At 39.9% G+C, this 25437-nt stretch overlaps 1 protein-coding gene and 1 long non-coding RNA gene across 2 annotated transcripts; one reads left to right on the top strand and one right to left on the bottom strand.

The window, feature by feature from the left end:
* Positions 1-2250: 2250 nt before the first annotated feature.
* LOC131687672 (coiled-coil domain-containing protein AGAP005037-like) lies at positions 2251-6669 on the bottom strand. The gene is made up of 2 exons (XM_058971770.1): positions 6502-6669; positions 2251-3225 (listed from the first exon to the last, which is right to left on the bottom strand). The coding sequence occupies exons 1-2, from the start codon at positions 6667-6669 to the stop codon at positions 2434-2436; spliced, it is 960 nt and encodes a 319-aa protein (XP_058827753.1). The 3' UTR covers positions 2251-2433.
* A 16412-nt stretch (positions 6670-23081) lies between these two features.
* On the top strand, positions 23082-23773 carry LOC131690032 (uncharacterized). The gene is made up of 3 exons (XR_009305500.1): positions 23082-23218; positions 23286-23362; positions 23425-23773. It is a non-coding gene; the product is annotated as an uncharacterized LOC131690032 (long non-coding RNA).
* The last annotated feature ends 1664 nt before the right edge of the window (positions 23774-25437 follow it).

The raw sequence follows: 25437 nt of genomic DNA, 5'->3' as shown, positions 1-25437 counted from the left end.
ATTTGAATGGAAGCACGCGGAAAAAAAGTTATGCACCATACTTTTTGAGAAAGAGTCCAATAAAATTGACTGCAGAAAAATTCACATTGAATTTACACAGCAATCAAAGAAGATAGAAATATAATGTTGATTAGGGTTCGCAGTACCGACCCTTTTTGGCGAGAACCGGTACTACGGTACTGAAGCCCTCAGTACCGGTAGTACCGGTAAAGTACTGGTACTCGAATATTTTTTTAAAAAATTCGAAAAAAGCTTTAAACTGAAATTTAATGCTCAAACTGATGATCTTATTCTCAGATGATTGATTTTTGCTGATCAAAAAACATGTTTATTGTTTTTAATTGCTTCGGAATGGCAAGACTCATTTCACATAAGATATTTTTCATATAGGGCACCTTCTTTTATTTCGAAATCTAGGCCGCTTTGAAATCAATAACTGCTAAGTGGTGCGACTTTCGTCGACTTGAACAGATGGTAAATGTATGAAACCCTATTAACAACAGTAAATCAAAGCGAGAATTGCAGTAAATCCGAGCAGGTTAATCGCATTTCCTCTCTTGCTTTTCTGAAAATTGGTTTCGAACTTTATGCCGTTTGCCTACTATTCTCTAACGCATACCCGAGCAAATACTCATGGGTTCAAACACCATATAGCACCTTGAAAAGACCTTAAACATGGTCCGTGCCAAAATTCACAACCTTCAAGACACCATAAAATGGTCTCGATAACCCATAAATACACCAACATATGATATTTTATATGGGATCTACCGGACCATGGTGATGGTGTTTTCATGGGTTGAACCCATTTCAAACACCCATGTCAAACCCCATGAGCATGGGTGTATTATGGGCTTTTCGTTTGCTCGGGTATCCAGGCTCTTTGCTCTTTCAGATCACCAATAATTACAAATCGCACCATTTGAAGCAGTTCACCAAGTCTAAAACTGTTAGCTACTAAATCGCTGTTCGTTCTATTATAGATAAAGTTTAAGAGCAAACCAAATACAGACATGACTTAGACCATAGTCTTATTGCGCGTATGTTGATGAACGAATGATAGAATAATCATCCTAATTTGGACCGCTCCTTATTTTGGATACTTTCATACATTTGTATCCTTTACAGCCAATTACTCCAAATTCGTTTGGTTTGATGGAGATAATTATATTCTTTGGGTTGTGTTTAAGTCGCAGCATAATTAGTTCATCTCTAATTCCTTTAAATTAGTCAAGATTCGCAGTTGAAAAATTAATATCGAAAACGATTCATAATTCCACGATTTCCAACAGAAATTGGGAGAAGTGAAGCACTTTTAAATTGGATTTAAGAGTACAAATTTATTGTTTTTAAATGATCTAATAATTTTGTCTCTATTTGGATCTTGCATTTTATGTATTTGAAATGGTTAGTTTGTTAAGTTTTACCTAGAAGTTTAAACTAACTAGTCCAAAATATGTCGTAAAAATAATAGCGTCAAAATATTTCGGACACAGCTAGATTTTCTTTCGTAATATCAGTCTGTTTATCAAGTTAGAATAATCAAAATTATCCCTTTATCAATTTCTTTTGCGATGCGGTTGCGGTAAATCCGCGCGGTAAAAGCTATTTCCCGCACCGCATCTGCGGGAAAAAGTTTCTCACCGCACCGCAGATTTTACGGTGCGGGTGCGGTAAATACCACGCGGTCGCGGTAATTACCGCAACCGCGACGAACCCTACCAAACATACCCATATTGAAAACTTCCTGATGATAAATCATTATAAAAATGTCGCAATATTGAGTTAAGAAACGCCATTTATGACAACGAACATAATTTGTTTGAACAGAAAGATGTCTGAAGACATTTTTTCAATTACCGAAAAGATACCTTATATTATACCCAAAAGAAATTTGTTTAGAATTCGTAATAAAAATACTAGCAGCACTAGCATAGCCGATAAACATCAACCCGAATATACAACCGTAACACAACCGAAGTTTGGCTTCGCTATTCTCGTGTTTCCTTCCCATACTCGTGCAAAGCGCGGTGCTGTGGAAAAGAAGCTCGGTTTGGTTTTCGTGTCTCGTTGAAACACAACCAGCGGTAAGGCCGCACACAATGTAAAGGAAACACAAACACGTGTGGAGATTTGGTTTACCGTACCGGTACTCAACTGGTATTTTCCCACCTCTGACCATTAGAGCAAAGTATTGAAACTGTACTATTCATTTATGATGTATTGAACATTTATTTATCAATAGAACTTCAGTTAGAATTGTAATACAATCTAAAAACATCTCGACCAATAACATTATGATTCAGCACATACAGACGAAAACTAAAAAACGCAACAAAACTTCAGCATAAACTGTTAAATGTATAAAGTGCTTGATCTTAAATTATTTCATAAAAAATCTACCGTAGTCTCTCGCCAACCTTTTGCCTGATGTTAGAGAATATCTGTTTCATATACTTTATTGGTTGTTTTTGTAAGGTTACTTCCGGCACCGATTCCAGCTGTAAATTCTCCGCTCTTATCTTTCCGCATACTACCATTACCAGCTAATGTACCAGTCATAGCTACAGAGCATTTCTCGTCCCCGAGATTATTCATTGAGCCACTGAATCGTGATTTTATTTTTGGTAGGAAGTTGGAATCTCGGCCATTTTTCTTTTCTTCATTTCCACCAGGTGTGACAAGGGGAACATTGTTTTTACTCATTTGTTGTAAACGTTGGTACTGTTCCTGCAACTGCTTTTGTTTCTTTAGTAATTCTTGGTGGCGCATTTCAAGAGCTTGTTGACGTTGAGAATTGTCAGAATTTACAGACTCGCTACTTGAATCCATCCCGGAGTCCTTTGTCAAACTTTCAGAATTAATCACACTCTGCTGTTCAACCTCCGACAATTGTTGGATCTGATGAGGCATATTTGGACTGGTAGGACTGGCAAGCGGACTGCGAGAGCTTGTTCGAGGAGGCGGAGGAGGAGGAACCCTTTTGCAATTCACTTTGGACAAAAGGTCAGCATTTCGCTCGGGAACTGGAGGTTTTCCTATTGGGCGAACTGGCTGTGGTGGACTAGTGTCAGTATCTGACCCGCTTGGATATGAGTGTAGACGACGCAATCCTATATTGGTAGCGATAGCGTCAGGATAAATCTGGGCCTGGGAGATTTTTGTAGTAACGGTACTCTGCACGGCCTGAGAGCTGTCATCCGAGGTGGAGTCATCTGGTCGAACCTACGATGATATAAATATAAAGAATGTTAGTTATATTAGTACTGGAATTGCTGAAATGAGCAATCAATTTGAGAAAAAAATCTTCCATGGTGCTCTAGGTAGCATACTTAAAATTGATTTTAACATTACTCTTATAATATTAAAAAACAATAATATTCTGAATGAAACCGATAAGAGTTCGTGAACTTGACAATCTGACATATAGGTTCAGATGGCTTGCCACAAAAATGCTGTGATTAGACGTTACAATTAAGGCGAGATTGCCCCGGATTTAGTCGACTTGTCCCACATTCAAATACGGAACACTTTTAGGGACGTCAGACGTCCCTAAAAATGTTCTGTATTTCAACATTGAAAATGATTTACTCGATTATAAGCGGCTGGGACTAGGTGTGAGTCTAAAATTCAAAAATTGACCCACTTCACGAAATTATGAAAATTAAAGGGAGAGTCGAATATTATAGCGATACTTTCAAACTTGCCCAACTTTTTTCATACTTGACCGAAATTAACTAAATTTCGTCAGTTTATTTTTAGAGTGTATTGTTAAGATACACCAAAGATGATAAAGTACAAGATATCCCACTGTCAAATTACACGAACAAACTTTCGTCAACATCATTTTAGTGATTCCAACACCATCTTTCGAGTTCTCATTGGAACAGCAGAAAGCACTTGTACAAATTTCTTTCAGCGTGCAATTGCGCGAGCATGTCAGATGCTTTCGAAAATGTGGTTCTTTTCGCACCAGAATGAGAGTGAGCAGAATGGCAAATGGAATGAAATGATCAATAGGAAAACCAATGAAATCCTTCGTACTTTTCGTTTGGAGAACTGTTTGTATCGTTCATGAAATATGCGAGCATATCAATTGTAGTGAACATTTACAAAGGAAATTAAATCCAAAAAGGCTAACCAGTTACTTCTTACTGTAATATTTATTAACCCTTAAATGCGCAATGTTGTTTTAAAACAACATCGCGAAAACCATCTCAAAATTATCATAGTAACGTATTAAAGCAGTGAGACAATTTTCAGAAAATTTGAAAAAATTGGTTTGCGCCTTTAAGGGTTAAAGGACTATAGATTTTCAAACAGACTCTTTCAGTATAATTTTTCCAGTTGCTACCCGTCATGCTTTACCGCTTAGCTAATGCGTTTCAGAAGGATGTGCTCCTTTCTCTTTGATGGTGTAGTTTTATCTACCATTCTCTTCGCTCTCATGTCGGTGCGAACAGAACAATATTCACAAACGCGCCGTGTGCATTGGAGCGACGAAAAGAAAAAAAAATACAGCTCTCACATTTGCGCGCGCTTTGCGATACTCTTTAGTAGTATAAGTGTGTAAAATGGGTAGATGATTAGTTCTATGAGAACACGTTCGATGGCGTTACTGAGCTGAAGAGTGAATTTTGTCAAAGTGAACACGAACTGGTTAGGTTCAGGTCGATAAGTGGCCACCGTTTCAAGGGCACCTGATCCGGAACATGGCCAGGTGTTTCCAAACAAAGAAGAGAGTATTGACATTATCACAAATGAACCCGTGCTAAAAAATAATGAAGTTTGATACGTCGCAAGGTAGGGTTTGGTTCAGGTTGTTAAGTGGCCACCTTTTCCGGGGCACCTGGTTCGGAATATAACCAAATGGTTCCAAACTTAGAAGATAGTATTGACATGGCCACCAATGAACCCGTGCTGAAAAATCATGAAGTTTGATATGTCGTAAGGTTGGATTTGGTTCAGGTCGATAAGTGGCCACCTTTTCCAGTTCACCTGATCCGGAACATGGCCAGGTGTTTCCAAACAAAGAAGATAATTTTGATTTAGTGTTCGATTTCAAGTTACTCTCTATCTGCTTATCGCGCGCGTGGCTCAGACTTCTGTAGACATCTCATTATTTTTAAAAACTATAATAAACAATTAACAAAAATCCATCATCATCATAGCAAATATAATAACTTAGTGTGACTAAATGCAAATAATAGAAGAGAAAAAAAATACAATCTTCGTAGTATTACATAGTTATTCAAATAACTCCAAAATATAAAAATTCAAAAAATCTGTCTACAAAGCAGATTTTACGTGTGAAATACATAGTGTTTTGAACTCCGCTAATGTTGCTGCACGTTTAATATGTCTAGGCATCGAATTGAAAAAACTTATTCCTTTGTACAACAAGGAGTTCTGTGATCTGCTAAATAAAAAGTTAGTTGTTCTTGCATCAGACGCGTTTCTAGTGTCGTACCTATGCACATCACTTCTTCTTTCAATTCGATCACACAAATATCGAGGCAGCATTCCATTAATAATTTTAAAAATGAACACCATTGTTAAGTAATAAATTCTTTGCTTCACAGAGAGCCATTGTAATGCGCTTAGCATGAAACTAGAGGAAGTGTATCTGTTACATTTTAAAATTAATCGCATGATTCTATTTTGCAATCGCTGTAACCTCAATATTTGTGTTTGATTGGCAAGAAACAAAATGGACGGGCAGAAGTCAATATGTGGTGAAACAATAGATTTATATAATAAAATTTTACTACTAATTGTTAAATCATTTTTCAGACGACACAATATACCATAAATTTTAGCAATCTTTTTGATGACATTGTCGATGTGAGACTTAAAGGTTAACTTATCATCAATGACATTTTAATTCACTAACGCGATCAATAGTCTCACCATTTATTTCAACGTTAACGTCAGGCCTAGTATTAGCCGAAGAGATAATCATATATTTAGTTTTAGCAACATTTTACTTTAATTGTTTAAATTTAAACCAACGAGCAAGGGAATGCAAATCTTCGTTCAAATGCGCCACGGCTTCATCTATATCCTTAGCTGCAATGAACAGAACAGTGTCGTCAGCAAACAAATTTAAGTCACAAGATCGTAAAATTCGCCTAATGTCATTTATATACATAATAAATAAAATAGGACCTAAGACACTACCTTGCGGCACTCCAAGAGGATTGTCGAGAGCACTAGATACAAAATCGTTAAAACTAGTGTATGCTGATTAATAAATAGCTTGAATAAAATATGTTTCAGCTTACACAATTATTTATTAAGTTATGTCACATCGATCCCTCTTTACAAGTGTAGCTCGAGAGACTTTGAAAGTCTCTAATAGTCCCAACTATCTCATATAGAAAAAAGAAACTCTCTAAGGGTGAGAGAAAATACCATGTCCGCTCTCTGTGTTACGGGCGAATCAGCGCCCGTACGCTCGTTAAATGTGTTTATCGCGTACCTATAAAAGGAGCGAATCACAGAAGAATAGCCCATTCTATTGACGACTTTTGCAACCAGCGCATCGGAAGGAAACAGCAGCAGCAGCAAAGCGACCAACAGCGGACTGGAACCAGCGAGCCGAGCGATTGGACTCGGAGCCCTTGGCGGTAAATAGAAACGAGCGGACTGTCGGCGAGTGGTAGCCATCGAACCGGGCGAAAGGTCTCGGAGCACACGAGTGTTCTTTGTGGTTGTGCAACGGCCCAGCGATTAGTCTCGTCTGTGTCCGGGGCTCGCAAAAATTCGGCGAGAATGCAGAGTTACGACAATGGCGCAGTGGAGGATAGCAGCGCTCGGCGAAGGTATGCTATTTTTTTTTTCTTTTAATCGTGCTCCGAGTCAAACGATAGGTTTTGGCAAGAGAATTAAAGAAATTGAAACCGATATTTCTCATCGAAGGGAGCGAAAGGCCTCCCCCAGCAATTAATATTTTCGAGTGCAAGAGCTGTAGTGAAATGGGTTGACAATGCCGAAAAATATTAGTTACTTGTTTCCGATCAAGCGATAGGTCTTGACCAGAGATGATAGTTTTTGAAGAAGTATTAAGGGCTAAATTCGTGCTCCGAGTCAAACGATAGGTTTTGGCAAGGGAATTAAAGAAATTGAAACCGATATTTCTCATCGAAAGGAGCGAAAGGCCTCCCCAGCAAGTAATATTTTCAAGTGCAAGAGCTGTATATGAAAATGAAGTGAAATGGGTTGACAATGCCGAAAAAAATAATAGTTACTTGTTTCCGATCAAGCGATAGGTCTTGACAAGAGAATGCTATATAAATTTGATGATTTTTCGGAAGGAGTGGTAGGACTCCTCAGGAAATTTTAAAGGTGTAGTCAATGAGTATTCTACTGTTATTCGAGAGACAATGCAATTAGGTAACAAAAGTATACTCGCTTGTTGCTTTAAAATTAGTGAAATTGAAATACGTCAGAGAGATAGACAGAGTTGGCTCTTAAATGAGAAGCAAAAAGTATGCTGACTTTGAATTTTTGTTTCGTTCTTTCCTTGCAGTGTGTCGCCGGATGTTATTTATATATCTCGGCCAAAAGTAACCAAACGTGAGCTTAACAATAAATTGAAAGTTGAAAAAGCTCGTATAACTACGTTGCTTGATGAGATCAAGCAGCTCCGGGAGGAAAATGAAAAGTTACGTAATTCGAATGCAGAGATCGTTTCGATTACGACAAATGAATGCTTTGAAAATGATGTGGGTAGAGGAACTCGATCAAGTGATAATCAGGAAATCGGACCTAACCCAACCAAAGAGGAATCTAAACTATTATCGAGTGTAAATCAACTTTCAATTTCATCATTGAATATACCGGAATGTAAATCGGCAACAGAAGGTGAAGGTATTGAGCGTCATTCTTTTGAAATGTGGCGAGATCTTCTGGTCGATTCGATGAAATTGCTTGGGATCCAAAACGAACCGACTATGTTTACCATTTTTAAAGTAAAAGCTGGTCAACAGCTCCTCGAAATTTTTAAGATCACTAAGTCCGATGAACATGCGCCAGATGCGAAAGAGTTTCCCTTTTCAAACGCTTTACATCGGCTAAAATCTTACTTCGGGTCCGGTTCTGATATCCTATTGCAAAGGCGAAAACTTGCCGTAATGGACCAAAAAGTGAATGAGTCAGATCTTTCTTACATCACCCGAGTGGGAGCGACCGCTAGACTATGCGACTTTCAAGAAGGGAAGGAACTTGAACAGATAGTAAGCACCATCGCTGAACATGCTTTGAGCAAGGATGTTCGTGCATTAGCTCTCAAGATGCTTAGCCGAAATGCCTCGTTCACGGACTTGGTGGATAAAATTCGTGAGCTGGAAGCAATTCGCTTGAATGAGAATTCTTTATGAAGAAACGGATGAATTCGGAATCCAGCGCAACGCTTGCACCAGTACGAGCCGATTTTCCTCGCAGCTCCGGATTTCAGCGCGGTTTCCCTGTAGGGAACAGCAATCAATCTACTGTTGGTTCGGGACGGTCATCGAGAATTCCGTGGAGCCAAAACAGTAGTCGTCGTGAATTTGGCAGAAACTTCGCTTCATCTCGCGGCAAGAATTTCGCTTCATCCCGTGATAGGAACTTCGCTGCATCTCGTGAGGATAGGTGCTGGAGATGCAATAGTGTATACCACTTACCAGTGGATTGTGAAGCAGCCAATAAAATTTGCCGAAATTGTGGTCAGTTGGGGCACATTGCTAGAGCATGTTCTCGGCGGTTCCCAACATCGTCATCTTCACGTAAAAGATTTTCCGATACAGATATCAAAGAAGCAGAGCAACAACCAAAGAGAATGGCTGCAATCGAGGCACCAACACTGGAGAAAGCTGATAAAGAAGAAGTAAGTGACTAAGTTGATAAGGAAGATATAAGCTTATACCATGTAGTGAAATTTAAACAACAACGTGAATTTTGTTATTTGAGAAATGCCAAATGTTTTAGTTTTGCGTCAAATATAAGTGAATTGAAGCAATATTTCCTTATTTTACTTTGCACAGGTTATTTTATCCGACATCTTTGAATTGGCCGCCGTATTATCCGTTGGAGACGAGGGTATGATTTCAGCAACAGTTGCTGGCATGCCTTGCGAATTCCTTATCGACTCGGGGGCCCAAGTTAATACATTCTCTGAGCAATATTTTATGAAGTTGAAAGCGATCGGAAAATACCGTATGGAAATTCACAATTTCCATGAGCAATCTGATCGCTCACTAAAGCCATATGCTTCCTCTGATGAAATCAAAGTACTAGGCAGATTTGAAGCTCCTCTTTATATATCGGATGACAGACCAGTACTCCTAGAAAAGTTTTACATAGTAAACGAGCGTTACTCCTAGCTTGGAAGGTCGACAGCCACCCGGTATTGTGTGCTTTTATTGGGCTTCAAAGTTCCTGCGTGTATTTTATCTACCGATACCGAATACAACAAACAAGTAGTTGGAATCAGTGCAATAAGCACGGGTGAAGCATTCCCCAAATTTAATATTCCTCCCGTTACTATTCACTACAACAAGTCTGCGCCTCCTTGTAGGAATATTTTCACAAATGTACCGATAGCTCTGAAAACTAAGGTACATCAAAGGCTGTTGGAATTAGTCCGAGCTGATATAATAGAGCCCGTAAATGAAAATATGGATACATCATTCTGTTCCTCGATGCTAGTAGTTCCGAAAGGCAAAGATAATATACGATTAGTAATCGATTTACGAGGACCTAATCGTTATATATTCAGAACACCGTTTGTTATGCCAACTCTAGAAAGTATCGTTGCAGAACTTAACGAAGCCCGGTGGTTTTCGACTATAGACCTTTCTAACGCTTTTTTTCATATTGAGCTCGCGGAAGAATCACGACACCTTACAAACTTTTTCACCGAATTCGGGACCTTTAGATGTGTGAGATTGCCATTTGGCTTATGCAATGCGCCGGATTTATTCCAAGAGGCTCTCGAACAAAAAGTTTTGGAAGGATGCCATGGTGTTGTAAACTACCTCGACGATGTTTTAGTATTTGGTAGTACAGAGGAGGAACATGACGAGAATTTGAGACAAGTTTTGGCTCGTTTGAAAAACCACAATGTAAAATTGAATGACGCTAAATGTCACTACAAAAAACAATCAGTCACCTTCGTTGGCTTTAAGCTAACGGCAAATGGATGGGAAGTGGAAGACGAAAAGATAAACGCAATACGAAACTTTAGAAAGCCAACATCATGCCAGGAAGTTAAAAGTTTTTTAGGATTAGTAACATTCATCAACCGGTTCTTGATCAATCGAGCCGATAAAACAGAATATTTACGCCGTTTGGCTAATAGTGATGGTTTTTACTGGACTACCAACGAGGACAACGAATTCGAAGCACTCCGCAACACATCTACATATACAATCCAGAGATTGGGTTACTACAGCGCGCGAGATAGAACAGAAGTCTTCGTGGATGCTTCACCAATAGGACTAGGGGCTATCCTAGTACAATTTAACAGCCAGTCTGTACCGAGGGTAATTACGTGCGCGTCCAAATCACTAACATCTACAGAGCAGCGATATCCTCAAACACATAGGGAGGCATTAGGCGTAGTATGGGGAGTTGAGCGATTCGCTACCTACCTTTTAAGTAAATCTTTTATCGTACGCACTGATTCAGAAGCTAAAGAGTTCATCTTCAATGGAAAGTACAGACTGGGAAGACGCGCAGTTTCCAGAGCAGAGTCGTGGGCTTTGCGCTTACAGCAATTTGATTTTCGCATCGAAAGAATACCAGGTAATCTCAATGTAGCAGACGCTCTATCCAGATTAGTACACGATTCACAGGAAGCAGTCCCATTTGAAAGTGACAATGAAAACCATTTCTTGTATTCACTGGACGCCGGAGGCATGCAGCTTACATGGCACCATATTGAATCTTGTTCCGAAAACGACGATGAGCTGCAATCAGTCAAAAGTGCTATCGAGAGCGATTATTGGGGCAGAAGTCTGGTTAAATTCGAACCTCATAGAAAGGAGTTACGGTTTCTGGGTAACCTTTTATTTAAAGATAACAAAGTGCTACTTCCACAATCTCTACGAGCACCGGCGATGCAATCAGCTCACGAAGGCCATGTGGGGGAAATGGCGATGAAGAGAATAATGCGGGAATTCTTCTGGTGGCCCGGTATGTCGAGTGCTGTTGAGAATTATGTCAAGAATTGCGAAACCTGCATTAGATTATCAAAGAAAAATCCACCAGTACCATTATCATCTCGTGAGCTGCCAGAGGCACCGTGGGAGATAATTCAAATTGATTTCTTATCTCTACCCGGTTGCGGATCTGGGGAATTCCTGGTCGTTGTAGACACATGTTCGCGTTACCTATCAGTCGTCGAGATGCGTTCTATGGATGCTGAAAGTACGAACGCAGCTTTGTGCAGTATCTTCCAGCTCTGGGGGCTTCCAAGGATAATGCAAAGCGACAACGGCCCTCCGTTCCAGGGATCTCGCTTCATCATGTCATGGGAAGAAAGAGGTGTACGCATTCGGAAGTCAATTCCGCTTAGCCCTCAGTCTAACGGTTCAGTAGAACGCCAGAACCAAGGCATTATAAAAGCGGTTGCAGCTTCCAAGATCGACAAAACCAGTTGGAGGAATCCAAAAATATGTGCATCACCATAACACATTAGTACCACATTCTCGATTAAATGCCACCCCTTTCGAATTATTGGTCGGGTGGAAATACCGTGGAACCTTCCCATCTTTATGGTCTTGCAAACAATTGGATCGGACCGATGTGCGTGAGAAAGACGCTGAGACAAAGTTAAAAAGTAAACAATATGCTGACAAAACCCGACACGCAAGAGACACAGATATTGCAATGGGAGACTGGGTTCTGTTGGCACAGCAGAAAACAAATAAAACAGATCCTACGTTCCCGGCAGAGAGATTCCGTGTCATTGCAATTGACGGACCGAAGATAACAGTGATGACCAAAAATGGGATCCAGTATTTTAGGAATGTTCAAGAGGTAAAACGAGTGCCTTTCTTCGATAAGTTAACCATACAGCAACAGCCATCACCCGCATCACCGGAAAATTCAGATGACGCAGAGGAAGATTGTCATGAAGGATTTTCACTATTGCCATCTCCAGCGCAGGGAAGCGGACAGTCGGACGTGTCCGGAAAATCCACGGTAGCAGACGAGCCAACTACGAGGAAGAACTTACGTCCTAGAAATATTTTGCAAAAACCATCTAGATTCAATGACAAATTTGTTTATAACGTTATACATTAGAGTAGACGCAGTAAGAAATGTAGGGAATAATGCTGATTAATAAATAGCTTGAATAAAATATGTTTCAGCTTACACAATTATTTATTAAGTTGTCACATCGATCCCTCTTTACAAGTGTAGCTCGAGAGACTTTGAAAGTCTCTAATAGTCCCAACTATCTCATATAGGAAAAAGAAACTCTCTAAGGGTGAGAGAAAATACCATGTCCGCTCTCTGTGTTACGGGCGAATCAGCGCCCGTACGCTCGTTAAATGTGTTTATCGCGTACCTATAAAAGGAGCGAATCACAGAAGAATAGCCCATTCTATTGACGACTTTTGCAACCAGCGCATCGGAAGGAAACAGCAGCAGCAGCAAAGCGACCAACAGCGGACTGGAACCAGCGAGCCGAGCGATTGGACTCGGAGCCCTTGGCGGTAAATAGAAACGAGCGGACTGTCGGCGAGTGGTAGCCATCGAACCGGGCAAAAGGTCTCGGAGCACACGAGTGTTCTTTGTGGTTGTGCAACGGCCCAGCGATTAGTCTCGTCTGTGTCCGGGGCTCGCAAAAATTCGGCGAGAATGCAGAGTTACGACAACTAGTTTTCTGAGTTCTATCACATAAATAGTAAATAGTATGTGCTATCTCTCCGATACCAAATCGCTCTAAAGTTTTCAAAAGTAAAGGTCTCGAAATTGTCTCAAAAGCGCGTTTCAGATCCAAAAATACAGCACAAATAGTCTCTTTAACCTCGATTTTCTCTTTCCATTTTGCTAACACTAGATTCAAAGCAGTTTCGCAAGAGTGTCCCTCTCGGTATCCCGATTGCTCCGGAATTAGCAAATTAATATTATTCAAATAACTCATCAGTTGGCCCTTAACAACAAGTTCTAAAATTTTCTCTAATGTGTGCAACATGTTAATGGGGTGGTACTCTTCGGCTTTATCCGTCCCAGTAACTTTGGGAATAGGAATCACAAGTGATTCCTTCCAAACTGTCGGCACGTGCCCAGTTTGTAGCGATTTATTTACAAGGTCCAGCAGATCGTGTCCAATGACATGAAAGCAATCCTGTATCACTTTTGCATTGACATTATCGATACCAGCCGATATTCCCAAAGAAAAACGAATATCTTTCAATTGTTCAAAAGTGATTGGGTGAAATCCATCAAATCTACAGTTAATATTAATCGTCTGTGTTATTTCCACAGGTTCACTGACCAGCTTCATACTTTGATTGATCAGTTGGACACTGTTAACGAAATAACTGTTCAATTTTTCAGCTATTATTTGTTCAGATTGTTCTTCTATCCCGTTAAAAGTTATGGACTGTGAGGAACTACGTTTAGGTTTAATTAAATTTTTTAGAATTTTCCATAACTCTTTGCTGTTGTTTTGATGTTGATCGATCTTCCTTTGAATATATTCACATTTGGTCTTCTTCAAGGCCCGTGAATAAATATTTCGCGTGTGTGTACCCATTCCAAAGACGTTCACTATTAGTTCTACGAAATTTCTTGTACTTTTAATCCCTTTTACGTTTAAGGCGCAAAATATCTAAAAAGTACCAGTTACCAGTTCGAGTTATTTGAATTAACAAACTTTTGAGAAACTAAACTATTTGTACACTCTTTTAACACGTTAGTTAGAACAGCTGCCTTGTTATCCAAATTTCCATTCAATTCCGTAAAATCCATGCTTCTCGAAACCAGTTGAGACATAGCTTGTTTCGAATATCTTTTCCAGCACTTGATTTTAACTTTATCCTCTTCACCGTTAGGTTCATTCTCCAGTAAAATTGAAATTGTCTCATGGTCTGAAATTTTACAATCGGCCTCGACATACGAATGAACCCCATCAAAATTGGAATACACGTGATCTATCAATGTCCTACTGTGTCTGGAAATTCTTGTAAACTCACTAACCGTTTGCTTGAAATTGAAAAACTCTGCCAACTGCCTTCAACTGATTCGAATTTTGATCATTGAGCCAATCAATATTGAAATCGCCCGAAATTACATTAAGTTTACTTAAGTCAACGAAATTCTCCCACCAGTTTTCTAAAATTTCTAAAAACCGTCGATCGCTTGAACTAGAAGAATGGTATACTACTGCAAAATTTGTAACGTATTTTAGAATTTTAGGTAATCTGTCATCAAAACCTAGTTAGTTTCATTTTAACGTGTGCTGAAATAATTCCAGCATGAAACATTTCGAAAAGCCGCCACACAACTTGAGCTTTATATAATTGTTTAGGTGTGGTATGAACATTAAGTTTAGCCAGTCACCGCATGGTGGCGGGTGAACATACACAAAAGGTATCGAAGTATATAGCCGCCATACCAAAGAACTTTACCGCCTTCGCATGGGCGCGGACATGTTCCGAATTAAACCGCCAAATCGGTACAATAGACCGAGGTTTCGTGGTTTGAAACCATTTCACACTCGTCCACTTCGCAAAAGAATCGGCTGGAGAATAGAAGTTCGCTAAAAGTTTCCTCAAGTGATTTCAAGTGATGGTGTTTGAATTAAAATAAGTTCAAGGTAATTTTTGAATTTTAAGTTAAAGGAGAGTGAGTTGTAACAAAGTAATTTTAATTTGTCCATATAGATTTAAATTTTCGGTGTTACTAAAACACTTCTAAAGTGAATTCTGTTCTGGTGTTTCGGAAAGATTTGAGTACAAAGGTAATTTTTGGATATTTTAGTTTTTGAACATTTAATTAATTTGCGTTCGCGTTGGACAGCAGCGCTCGTCCAACGAGCGTTTTGTACGGGCTGGATTTTGCTGGTGTTTTGTCCTCGTGTGCCGCGCTAAGGCCCGCCGTCCCGGTAGTCAAACGGAGTTGGTGGTTTCCGTTATCACGTTTGCGAAGTTGTCCGAGAGCCAGCAATCCGAAGTAGCAGTTCATTCCATCGTGGGGGATCGGTACGGAATCTTAGTACGTGAGGTCCTTCCAGGGTACGTTGTCTGTTGCGGAGGGTTCTACTCTCGTCGACCAAATCGGAAGTCTTCCGTCCAGCCGGACCACACTCCGCACCTTTAATTCGGCCATACGCACACGAGCCGCCGTAGTCGACCACGTTTCGTCGACTTTGAGTCAGTGCAGTGGATCCACATCCGTGCGGGGGCGACCATCGCTAATTCGTCGTCATCGTTCCCGCCACAAAAAACCTGCGCAGGTATGTTCGTTAAGTTTTCATGGCCATGTTGACATTTTGCCCGCCCTCGTATAAACTATTGTCCGATCCGAACGTTTTGAATTAGCTAAAGTGGTATGAAAATACAAGTTTAAATTTACGTTTTTTGAGTTTCCGTTACGTTATGAACAGAATCCTTTAAGGAACTCACTCTTATTTCCGTTTCGTTTTCTCCACTTTGGTTTTCCGAAATTTTGTTCTCGATTCGACGGTTTTCAGGTTGTGGAAGAGTGTGAAATTTAAATTGCGAATTTAGTCGATGGCGAAGGTAACACGGTGAACATAAGATAGTTGGTTCTGATATTTTGGTGTAGCTAAAGTGGACCGTTCGAGCGAATACCCTGAGGAACGATTTCATGCTTTAGTAGCATAGTCGGGCAAGCTAACACGACTGGTGGTCTCTCGTTAACTGCGAGAGTGGCGCATAAACCACCGAGTTTGAGATTCCTCTAATCTCTCGTACGCAAACGGTTACATTGGCGCCCAACGCAAAAAGTTTTTAGATTTTGCTGTTTGGAAATTTTTAGCGCAAATTTTGGTTGATAGGAAACCAAAATTAGTGTGAATTATCTTTCTTACTGCGGTTGGAGATTTGTTTCACAATCAAATTTTTTTTTCGCTTATATTTTCTTTCTTTGTATATAGACTTATTTGAACTGAATTTGCTTAAGTTGAAATTATCCAACATTGAATTTGTATATATTTTTTACTTTTCTTAGATATATAGTTTAGCTGTAAAGTTTTTTTTTGGTTTTGGGTTTGATATTTTGGGTTGGGTTTTGAATTTTTAATCGGCAAAATGGTTAGGTGGTACATTTTACCAAATCCAGATCATTTGGAAGATGATGAATTAGATTTCGAAATCGCTTTGCGTCAGTTATCGGTTGATGAAAAGGCAAAAGCAGATGATAAGAAAAGAGAGTTGCGAAGAGTTTATAAAGAGGAGAGAAAGGAGCCAAGAAGGTACAATTCGAGTATAACGATTGAGGAAGAGATTACTGAAGTTGAAGAGAAAGTTGTACTGGTTAAAAGAAGATTAAGAAAACAATTTGATCAAGCGGATATTTCGCGACTTCGGCACTATCTCATACGAGTAGCGTCAGCTGAAGCAACAAATGAAGAGCAGATTAGGTTGAAAGAAGACTATTGCAAGAATGTGGAAGGGATTATACGCGCGTGTGACCAGATGGTAACATACGATTCAGAGTATTCAGTAGAAGAAACAGATCAGGAGCAGCGCGGTGCAAAATCGTTGAATTGGCGTGAAATCGGTACTGATACGGAGCGAAAAAGTGACCAATCGACAAAGAAAGTCGTTGATAGGAAAGGAGCGATTCCAAAACGAAATTCAGGGGAACAATCGGAAACATCCGATATGCAAGAAAAATTTTCGAAACTCGAGACAGGGCATAGAATCAAAGGTAGTAAGCCAGAACGATTTGGGGTAAATAAATCGCAAGGGCTTGATCGTAGGTCCCGTGGGAATAAAGGAGATAGCAGGGAACGTTTCGGATGCAATAAAATGCGTTCAGCAGTAGATTTTTCGTCGCCAGAAGAGAGGTTTCGGGTCAGACATAATCAGGAACGGACACGGGGGTCCGATTATAAAAGTGAAGGGGAAGAATCCGGATCTAGTTACAGGTCTTCGGAAAACGTGCGTCGAAGTAAGATAAAAGGAGAACGAAGACACTACCGCAACAGGCACAGATCTTCGTCGTCGGGTGAAAGTAGTGATCGGGAAATAGATCGAAGAAACTATCGTGACCAGGACAGGGCACCAGCGTCGAGTAGAGGTAGAGAGCGGAATGAAGAGCGAAGATATTACCGTAGCAGGCATAGAGCTTCGTCGTCGGACAGCTACAGAAACGCGCGGCGCGAATGGCATCGAAATGGACGTTCGAAAGTAGAGAATTGGGACATATGTTTCTCTGGAGATAATCGGTCGATGCAAGTAGAGGATTTTTTAAATCGTGTTAGAAAGTTAGCTAGACACGAAAGGGTAAGTGAGGAGGAACTGTTAGATAGAATCCACTATAAGCTAAAGGGTGAAGCCAATGATTGGTGGTTTACGCGCGAACATCTTTGTACATCGTGGAGAAGATTTGAAAGCGAAATTCGTTTCAGGTTCGGCAACCCCAATCGCGATCGCGGCATTCGTAGTCAACTGAGAGAATTGAAACAGAAGGGAGAGACTTTCGTAGCATTTGTGACCGAAATTGAAAAGCTCAATCAATGTTTGAAAAAGCCTCATTCTTCGCGAACAATCTTTGAAATTGTGTGGGAAAATATGCGGCCCCATTATAGGTCAAAATTAGCCACAATTAGGGTGCGCCATTTAGACCAGTTGTTGGACCTAAATCATCGAATAGATGCCAACGACCTGAATTTGTATCGTTCAACCTACGGCTCCAGGAACGAGGTTCATGCGGTGGATGCACAAAACTGTTCTGACGATGAGTATTCATCACCAGAGGAAGTTATGGTAAACGTGGTTCAACGTAAGCGGAGGGAAAATAATGAGTTACGTAATAAAGGCCCTTCTAAGACAGTACAACACCCTGAAAATATAGCAGGAGCATGTTGGAATTGTCAAAAACCGGGGCATATTTGGCGTATGTGTACAGAGCCAAAAAAAGTGTTCTGCTACGCTTGTGGCAATCTTGGGAGGACTACGAGAACGTGTGAACGTAATCACCCAGCACCATCACCGCAATTTAGTCAACGGCAACGTTTAAACTAACTGCGGGGTGTTCAACAAGGAACCAATGCACCTCGCTACCTAAAACGGTTCCAAACGTGAAAGAAGCAATGATGATTAAAGTCAATCCAAATGTCTGTCCAAAAGTTCGTGTCTCAGTTCTGGGAACCGAATTTATAGCCTTGTTAGACTCGGGTGCTAGCATAAGCGTGTTGAATTCAACGAAGCTGTTGGAAACGCACGGCTTAAAGTTATTTAAGGCTAACGTGACCATAAACACAGCTGATGATACAGAACATAAGTGTCTTGGTTATGCAAATATCCCATATTTATTTGCAGGCGTAACCAAAGTTATACCTACTATTATAGTACCACAACTTTCAAAGCCCCTAATTCTAGGGATGGATTTCTGGAACGCATTCCAAATCCGTCCAGTCATGACAGGAAATGAAGGAGTAACAGACCTGGATATGGTAGGCATAGAAGGGCAACCATTGCTAAATTTACTCGCGACTGAACACTGTTCAGAGCAAACCTTCACGGAAGAAGAGATTCGTCTCGAAATATGCTCGTTAGAGCTAACAGAACAAGAGGAAAAGTTATGGCATCGAGCTGAACCCGAAGAGGATGATTCTCTCGATGTTCCGTCATTAGAACTCCCAAGCAATCCTGAGGAAATCATTGATTCCATTGAAACGGAACATGACCTTACGGCAGAAGAGAGAAAACAACTATTGGACACTATCAAGTGTTTCCCGTTGACCAGTGAATCGAAATTAGGGAGAACGACGCTGATCGAACACGAAATTGAGGTGATCGAGGGAGGTAGAATGCGGGACTTGCCTATGTATCGGTATTCGCCGGGAATGTGGGAGAAAATTGAGCAGGAGTTGGAGCGATATGAGCAGTTAGATGTCATTGAGGAATGTACGAGCGAATTTGCCAGTCCTTTGGTTCCCGTCAAGAAACCAAATGGCAAAATTAGGGTATGTTTGGATTCGCGTCGAATAAACTCCGTTACTAAAAAAGACGCTTATCCAATGCGTAACATGAATGAAATCTTTCACAGATTGCAAAAAGCTAAATATTTTAGCATCATCGACCTTAAAGATGCCTATTTCCAAGTTCCTCTGAAGGAAAGCTCCAGGAACTTCACAGCTTTCCGAACTCCAAAGGATTGTATCGGTTTAAGGTAGTCCCATTTGGACTTAAAAATGCTCCATTTACCATGAGCAGGCTTATGAATAAAGCTATTGGCTTTGATTTGGAACCCTAGGTATTTATCTATCTAGATGACATAGTGGTAGCCACTGAAACTTTGGTGGAACACTTTCGTCTTCTAAAAGAAGTAGCAATTCGGTTGCAAAAAGCTGGATTAACCATTTCGGTTGAAAAAAGCCGGTTTTGTAGAAAACAGGTTCGGTATTTGGGTTATTTACTTACTGAAAATGGCCTGGCCATTGACAGTGGCAAACTGGAACCGATTCTAAACTATTCTCGTCCAAAAACAATTCGTGATGTTAGACGTTTAATGGGATTAATGGGATTTTACCAAAAATTCATTAAGAATTACAGTCACGTGACAGCCCCAATAACAGACCTGTTAAAAAAATCTAAAAGGTTCAAATGGACCGAAGAAGCGGAGAATGCACTGAGCGAATTGAAATCGGTGCTAACGTCTTCTCCGGTACTCGCAAATCCACGATACGATCAGCCATTTATAATTGAGACTGATGCGTCTCAACTTGCAGTTGGTGCTGCACTGCTACAAGAGTTTCCAGAAGGTAAACGAATAATAGGGTATTTTAGCAAAAAGCTATCGAGAACACAGCGCAAGTACGCGGCGACTGAGAAAGAATGTCTAGCAGTTCTTCTTGCGATTGAAAATTTTAGACACTACATAGAAGGTACTACCTTCACGGTTATTACCGATGCCAAAAGCATAACGTGGTTGTTCTCGATAACGGCGGCTAACGGAAACTCGCGATTACTTCGTTGGGCCTTGAAACTCCAGTCGTATGACTTTTCCATTCAGTACAGGAAAGGCAAAGATAATATTCTTGCTGACTGTTTATCTAGAATTGAGACAATCCAGATAACTGATAAAGATTACGCTGAATTACGCGAGAAAATAAGGCAAGGCACTGACAAATATATAGATTTTAAAATAATAGGATCAAAAATTTTCAAATACGTCCAGGACGCCGAAAAAGTTCAAGACAAACGCTTCTTTTGGAAATATTATCCACCGGTTGACGAACGATTGGAATTGATTAAAGCAAACCACGAACCTGCACACTTGGGTTATGAGAAAACGCTTGCAAAACTGAAAGAAAGATTCTTTTGGCCTAAAATGGCCTTCGATGCAAAGAGTTTTTGCAAGTCCTGTTTGGCATGCAAAACTTCAAAAAGTACTAACATCAATGCAACTCCACCTATGGGTTCGCAGAAGAAACACTGTGACCATCCTTGGCAATTTATAACACTTGATTATTTAGGGCCATTCCCAGCATCGGGAAAAGGGAGAAACACTTGTCTACTAGTGGTGACAGACGTGTTAACAAAATTTGTATTAGCACAACCTTTTAGGCAAGCAACTGCCAGTTCTTTGGTGCAATTCCTAGAACAATCCATATTTTTGTTGTTCGGAGTACCAGAAATTGTTCTAACGGACAACGGTAGCCAATTTACTTCAAAAGTGTTTGGCGACCTGTTAATGCACTATGGAATCACCCACTGGTTAACACCAGCCTATCACCCTCAGGTGAATAACTCTGAAAGGGTGAATAGAGTTATAACCGCAGCAATTAGGGCGACTATCAAAGAAAACCACAAAACATGGGCAGAAAATATTCAAAATATTGCTAATGCTATAAGGAATTCAGTCCATGGTTCCACAAAATACTCGCCGTACTTTTTAACATTCGGACGAAATATGATATCGGATGGACGAGAATATGTAACGATAAAAAGCACACAAGATTCTACACAAAGGCACACTATTTCCGACGAAGAAAGAGACAAACTCTATGCCCAAGTTAGAAAAAACTTAAAAGAAGCCTACCAGAAACAGGCAAAATATTACAACTTACGGTCGAATGCAAAAGCACCAACCTACCAAGTCGGGGAAAAGGTTTTGAAGAAAAGTACCTTTCTGTCCGATAAGGGGAAAGATTTTTGCGCCAAATTGGCCCCAAAATACATGGAGGCTAAAGTGAAAACTGTTGTAGGCGACAGCTATGAGCTAGAAAGTCTTGTAGGAAAACCAATAGGTATTTTCCATGCCTCATTTCTTAAGAAATTTTAGTCGAGAAGAAATGAGTCAAGCTATGAAACCTCTTCGGAGTGACCAAGTTAAAAAAGTAAAATAACATAAAAATACCTTCGGGGAAAACAAGATCGCTAGCTCATGCCAAAAAATCTCATTGAGGATGATATTGAGTGAAGCGAATAACAAAGTAGACTACTCTGACACAGTACCAAAAAAAAGCAAGATGGGAAAAGCATTACAAAAAACATTGCTCTAAATGTACTTCCTAGCAAACAGAGTTAATCTCCTACTGGGTTAGTGAACAAGCATAAATTCTATCGTATACAAACTAGAGCTACTTAAATATATGTTAGTATGTTAAAATAAATCATTATTTTTACGCATCCAACGGGAAAAGGGCGTACATTTTTTTTAAAATAAAGTCACCGTTCCTAGAAAAAAAAAGAGAAAATTAGAAAAAAAACATAATATAACAATTTTTCGGATTCAATGGCAGTTCCTACAAAAAAGGCAAATATATTAGAAAAAAAGAAATAAAAAAAAATATAATTTGTTGGTACTCTCCTGTCATCAAATGGTCAAAGATGTTGCTCCGGGTGGTGGCGAAGGGTTCGACTCCCCACTATCACAATTGGGGGCTCAGCCGCGAATCCCAGATGAAATGTATCTAGAAAGAAAGAAAATAGTGATTAGTGTACGTTTTTGGCAGGTGCATTACCTGAACTTACCAGATTTGTCCAATTATTTCGAGAGCTATGTGGAAACACAGGCTCATTGTACAATGTTTTCTTCGTTTGACAATTGACGAAAGCTTTCACGGTTCTGTCAGATTCTGGCAGGGTTGCCGTTTATGCAAGTTTTTTTGGTCGATGCTATAAATTATAGCGCAAGTTTTCTATGAAATATTTCAAAATAGGGTTTGATGCAGTAGATAACAAGTCGCTGTGGTTTGATTTTAAATTTGTTCATTTACATTGAAGAGCTAATAAATCAATTAGAGAGTCAATAATAATGTTGATAATGTTGATTTAAGGCAAATTTTAAAGTTTTTGGTGGAAAATTACTAATTGTCAGATGAAATTCTGATGCTGAAAATTCTACAAATAACTAGTTTTACGTTCCGTTACACCGTTTTTAGTAGAAATCTATCGATAGGTTGGATAAATTCCAATAAATAGATACATAGATTCAGCTTGCATAAATGGGTAGCTCGGTTAGGTTTGTTAGATCAACAAAAGCGTAATTTGCTTATTGATTTTTTAGATCTCAATCTTTTTAGAAATGTATCTGTAGGGTTATGAAAATTTGATCAATTTTTCCATTGATCAAATTTTCATAAATTTGAGTGGAGTGATGTAACGTATTTCAGAATTTTAGGTAATCTGTCATCAAAACCTAGTTAGTTTCATTTTAACGTGTGCTGAAATAATTCCAGCATGAAACATTTCGAAAAGCCGCCACACAACTTGAGCTTTATATAATTGTTTAGGTGTGGTATGAACATGAAGTTCAGCCAGTCACCGCATGGTGGCGGGTGAACATACACAAAAGGTATCGAAGTATATAGCCGCCATACCAAAGAACTTTACCGCCTTCGCATGGGCGCGGACATGTTCCGAATTAAACCGCCAAATCGGTACAATAGACCGAGGTTTCGTGGTTTGAAACCATTTCACACTCGTCCACTTCGCAAAAGAATCGGCTGGAGAACAGAAGTTCGCTAAAAGTTTCCTCAAGTGATTTCAAGTGATGGTGTTTGAATTAAAATAAGTTCAAGGTAATTTTTGAATTTTAAGTTAAAGGAGAGTGAGTTGTAACAAAGTAATTTTAATTTGTCCATATAGATTTAAATTTTCGGTGTTACTAAAACACTTCTAAAGTGAATTCTGTTCTGGTGTTTCGGAAAGATTTGAGTACAAAGGTAATTTTTGGATATTTTAGTTTTTGAACATTTAATTAATTTGCGTTCGCGTTGGACAGCAGCGCTCGTCCAACGAGCGTTTTGTACGGGCTGGATTTTGCTGGTGTTTTGTGCTCGTGTGCCGCGCTAAGGCCCGCCGTCCCGGTAGTCAAACGGAGTTGGTGGTTTCCGTTATCACGTTTGCGAAGTTGTCCGAGAGCCAGCAATCCGAAGTAGCAGTTCATTCCATCGTGGGGGATCGGTACGGAATCTTAGTACGTGAGGTCCTTCCAGGGTACGTTGTCTGTTGCGGAGGGTTCTACTCTCGTCGACCAAATCGGAAGTCTTCCGTCCAGCCGGACCACACTCCGCACCTTTAATTCGGCCATACGCACACGAGCCGCCGTAGTCGACCACGTTTCGTCGACTTTGAGTCAGTGCAGTGGATCCACATCCGTGCGGGGGCGACCATCGCTAATTCGTCGTCATCGTTCCCGCCACAAAAAACCTGCGCAGGTATGTTCGTTAAGTTTTCATGGCCATGTTGACATTTTGCCCGCCCTCGTATAAACTATTGTCCGATCCGAACGTTTTGAATTAGCTAAAGTGGTATGAAAATACAAGTTTAAATTTACGTTTTTTGAGTTTCCGTTACGTTATGAACAGAATCCTTTAAGGAACTCACTCTTATTTCCGTTTCGTTTTCTCCACTTTGGTTTTCCGAAATTTTGTTCTCGATTCGACGGTTTTCAGGTTGTGGAAGAGTGTGAAATTTAAATTGCGAATTTAGTCGATGGCGAAGGTAACACGGTGAACATAAGATAGTTGGTTCTGATATTTTGGTGTAGCTAAAGTGGACCGTTCGAGCGAATACCCTGAGGAACGATTTCATGCTTTAGTAGCATAGTCGGGCAAGCTAACACGACTGGTGGTCTCTCGTTAACTGCGAGAGTGGCGCATAAACCACCGAGTTTGAGATTCCTCTAATCTCTCGTACGCAAACGGTTACAAATTTCCCATCTGCATGCCTCTTTCAACTGATATACCCAAGCACCAATTATTATCAAATGCTTCGTTTAACCGAACGTTGAATTTAATCGATTCTTTGGCGTAAATAGCAACTCCACCGGTATGTCTGGAATGAGATAGGCAAAAAGCAACTTTATAACCCGGAATGCTATACTGATCAAATGCATCAGCATCAACAATATGTATTTCTGATATTAAAACCAACAATGGACTTTGTTTTCTACAAGATGTCGCATTGCGACAAAGTTTGTAGATAACCCAGCTATATTTAAATACAATGTTTTAGACAACCTCTCGTTTGTTAGTTGCTATTCACTTGACAAAACGTTGCTTTTTTCAATTCTAGCAGTCTCCGATATACTGAACACTGCTTACTCAATGCCGCATGATTTACGTCCAAATTCATTTTACGTTCATTATTCTTTTTAATACAATTAATGCATTTAAAATCCGTTGATGAGCATTCAGATGTTCTATGTGCTCAATTACATCTGGAGCATGTTTCTTTATTCACGCATCCCGTGCTCTTATGACCATATTCTCCACAGTTGAAGCAGCGCAGCACGTTAAAGGCCTCAAAAACAGAACACCTATCCCAACCAATGTTTACCGCACGGGCTGACATCAGGCTGCTATAAGTGTCCTTATCAACATCAATTATAACATTGTATTTGTTATATTTGAAGCGTGGATTTTGGAAATTGGCAACAAATTTAACATATTCAAACGGAATACCCTCATTCTGACTCTTCAATAAGTCAATGAAGACTTCTTCAGAGTATCGATCGCTCATCCCCATTATTTTTATCTTCGGTTTACCGGGTATCGGTATAACAGCATTATACTTTTCACCCAGATTGCTTACAATGTTTTCTTTCGCCGATTCAATATTATCCCGAGTTGCACACTCCACTATAATCGAGCCATCTTTACCGTTTTTAAAGTTGCTAATTTTGTGCACCTTTGGATCTATTTCATTTTTTAATTCATTCCTCGTGTCGTCACTCGATTGCAACGGCTCGACTGGTTTAATCACAATGACCGGGCTCTTCTAGACATCGAAAAAG

Source organism: Topomyia yanbarensis, chromosome 3 (genome assembly GCF_030247195.1).
Source record: "Topomyia yanbarensis strain Yona2022 chromosome 3, ASM3024719v1, whole genome shotgun sequence".
NCBI lineage: Eukaryota > Metazoa > Arthropoda > Insecta > Diptera > Culicidae > Topomyia > Topomyia yanbarensis.
This window is presented reverse-complemented; position numbering and strand designations above follow the sequence as displayed.

Bases quoted from the DNA above. Each gene is read 5' to 3' on its own strand.
- LOC131687672 (XM_058971770.1), bottom strand. From the start codon at position 6,669: ATGGCTACCACTCGCCGACAGTCCGCTCGTTTCTATTTACCGCCAAGG. The intron at 3,226-6,501 runs GTGATTCGCTCC...ATATCATCGTAG, and splicing joins ATAGAATGGGCTATTCTTCT to GTTCGACCAGATGACTCCAC.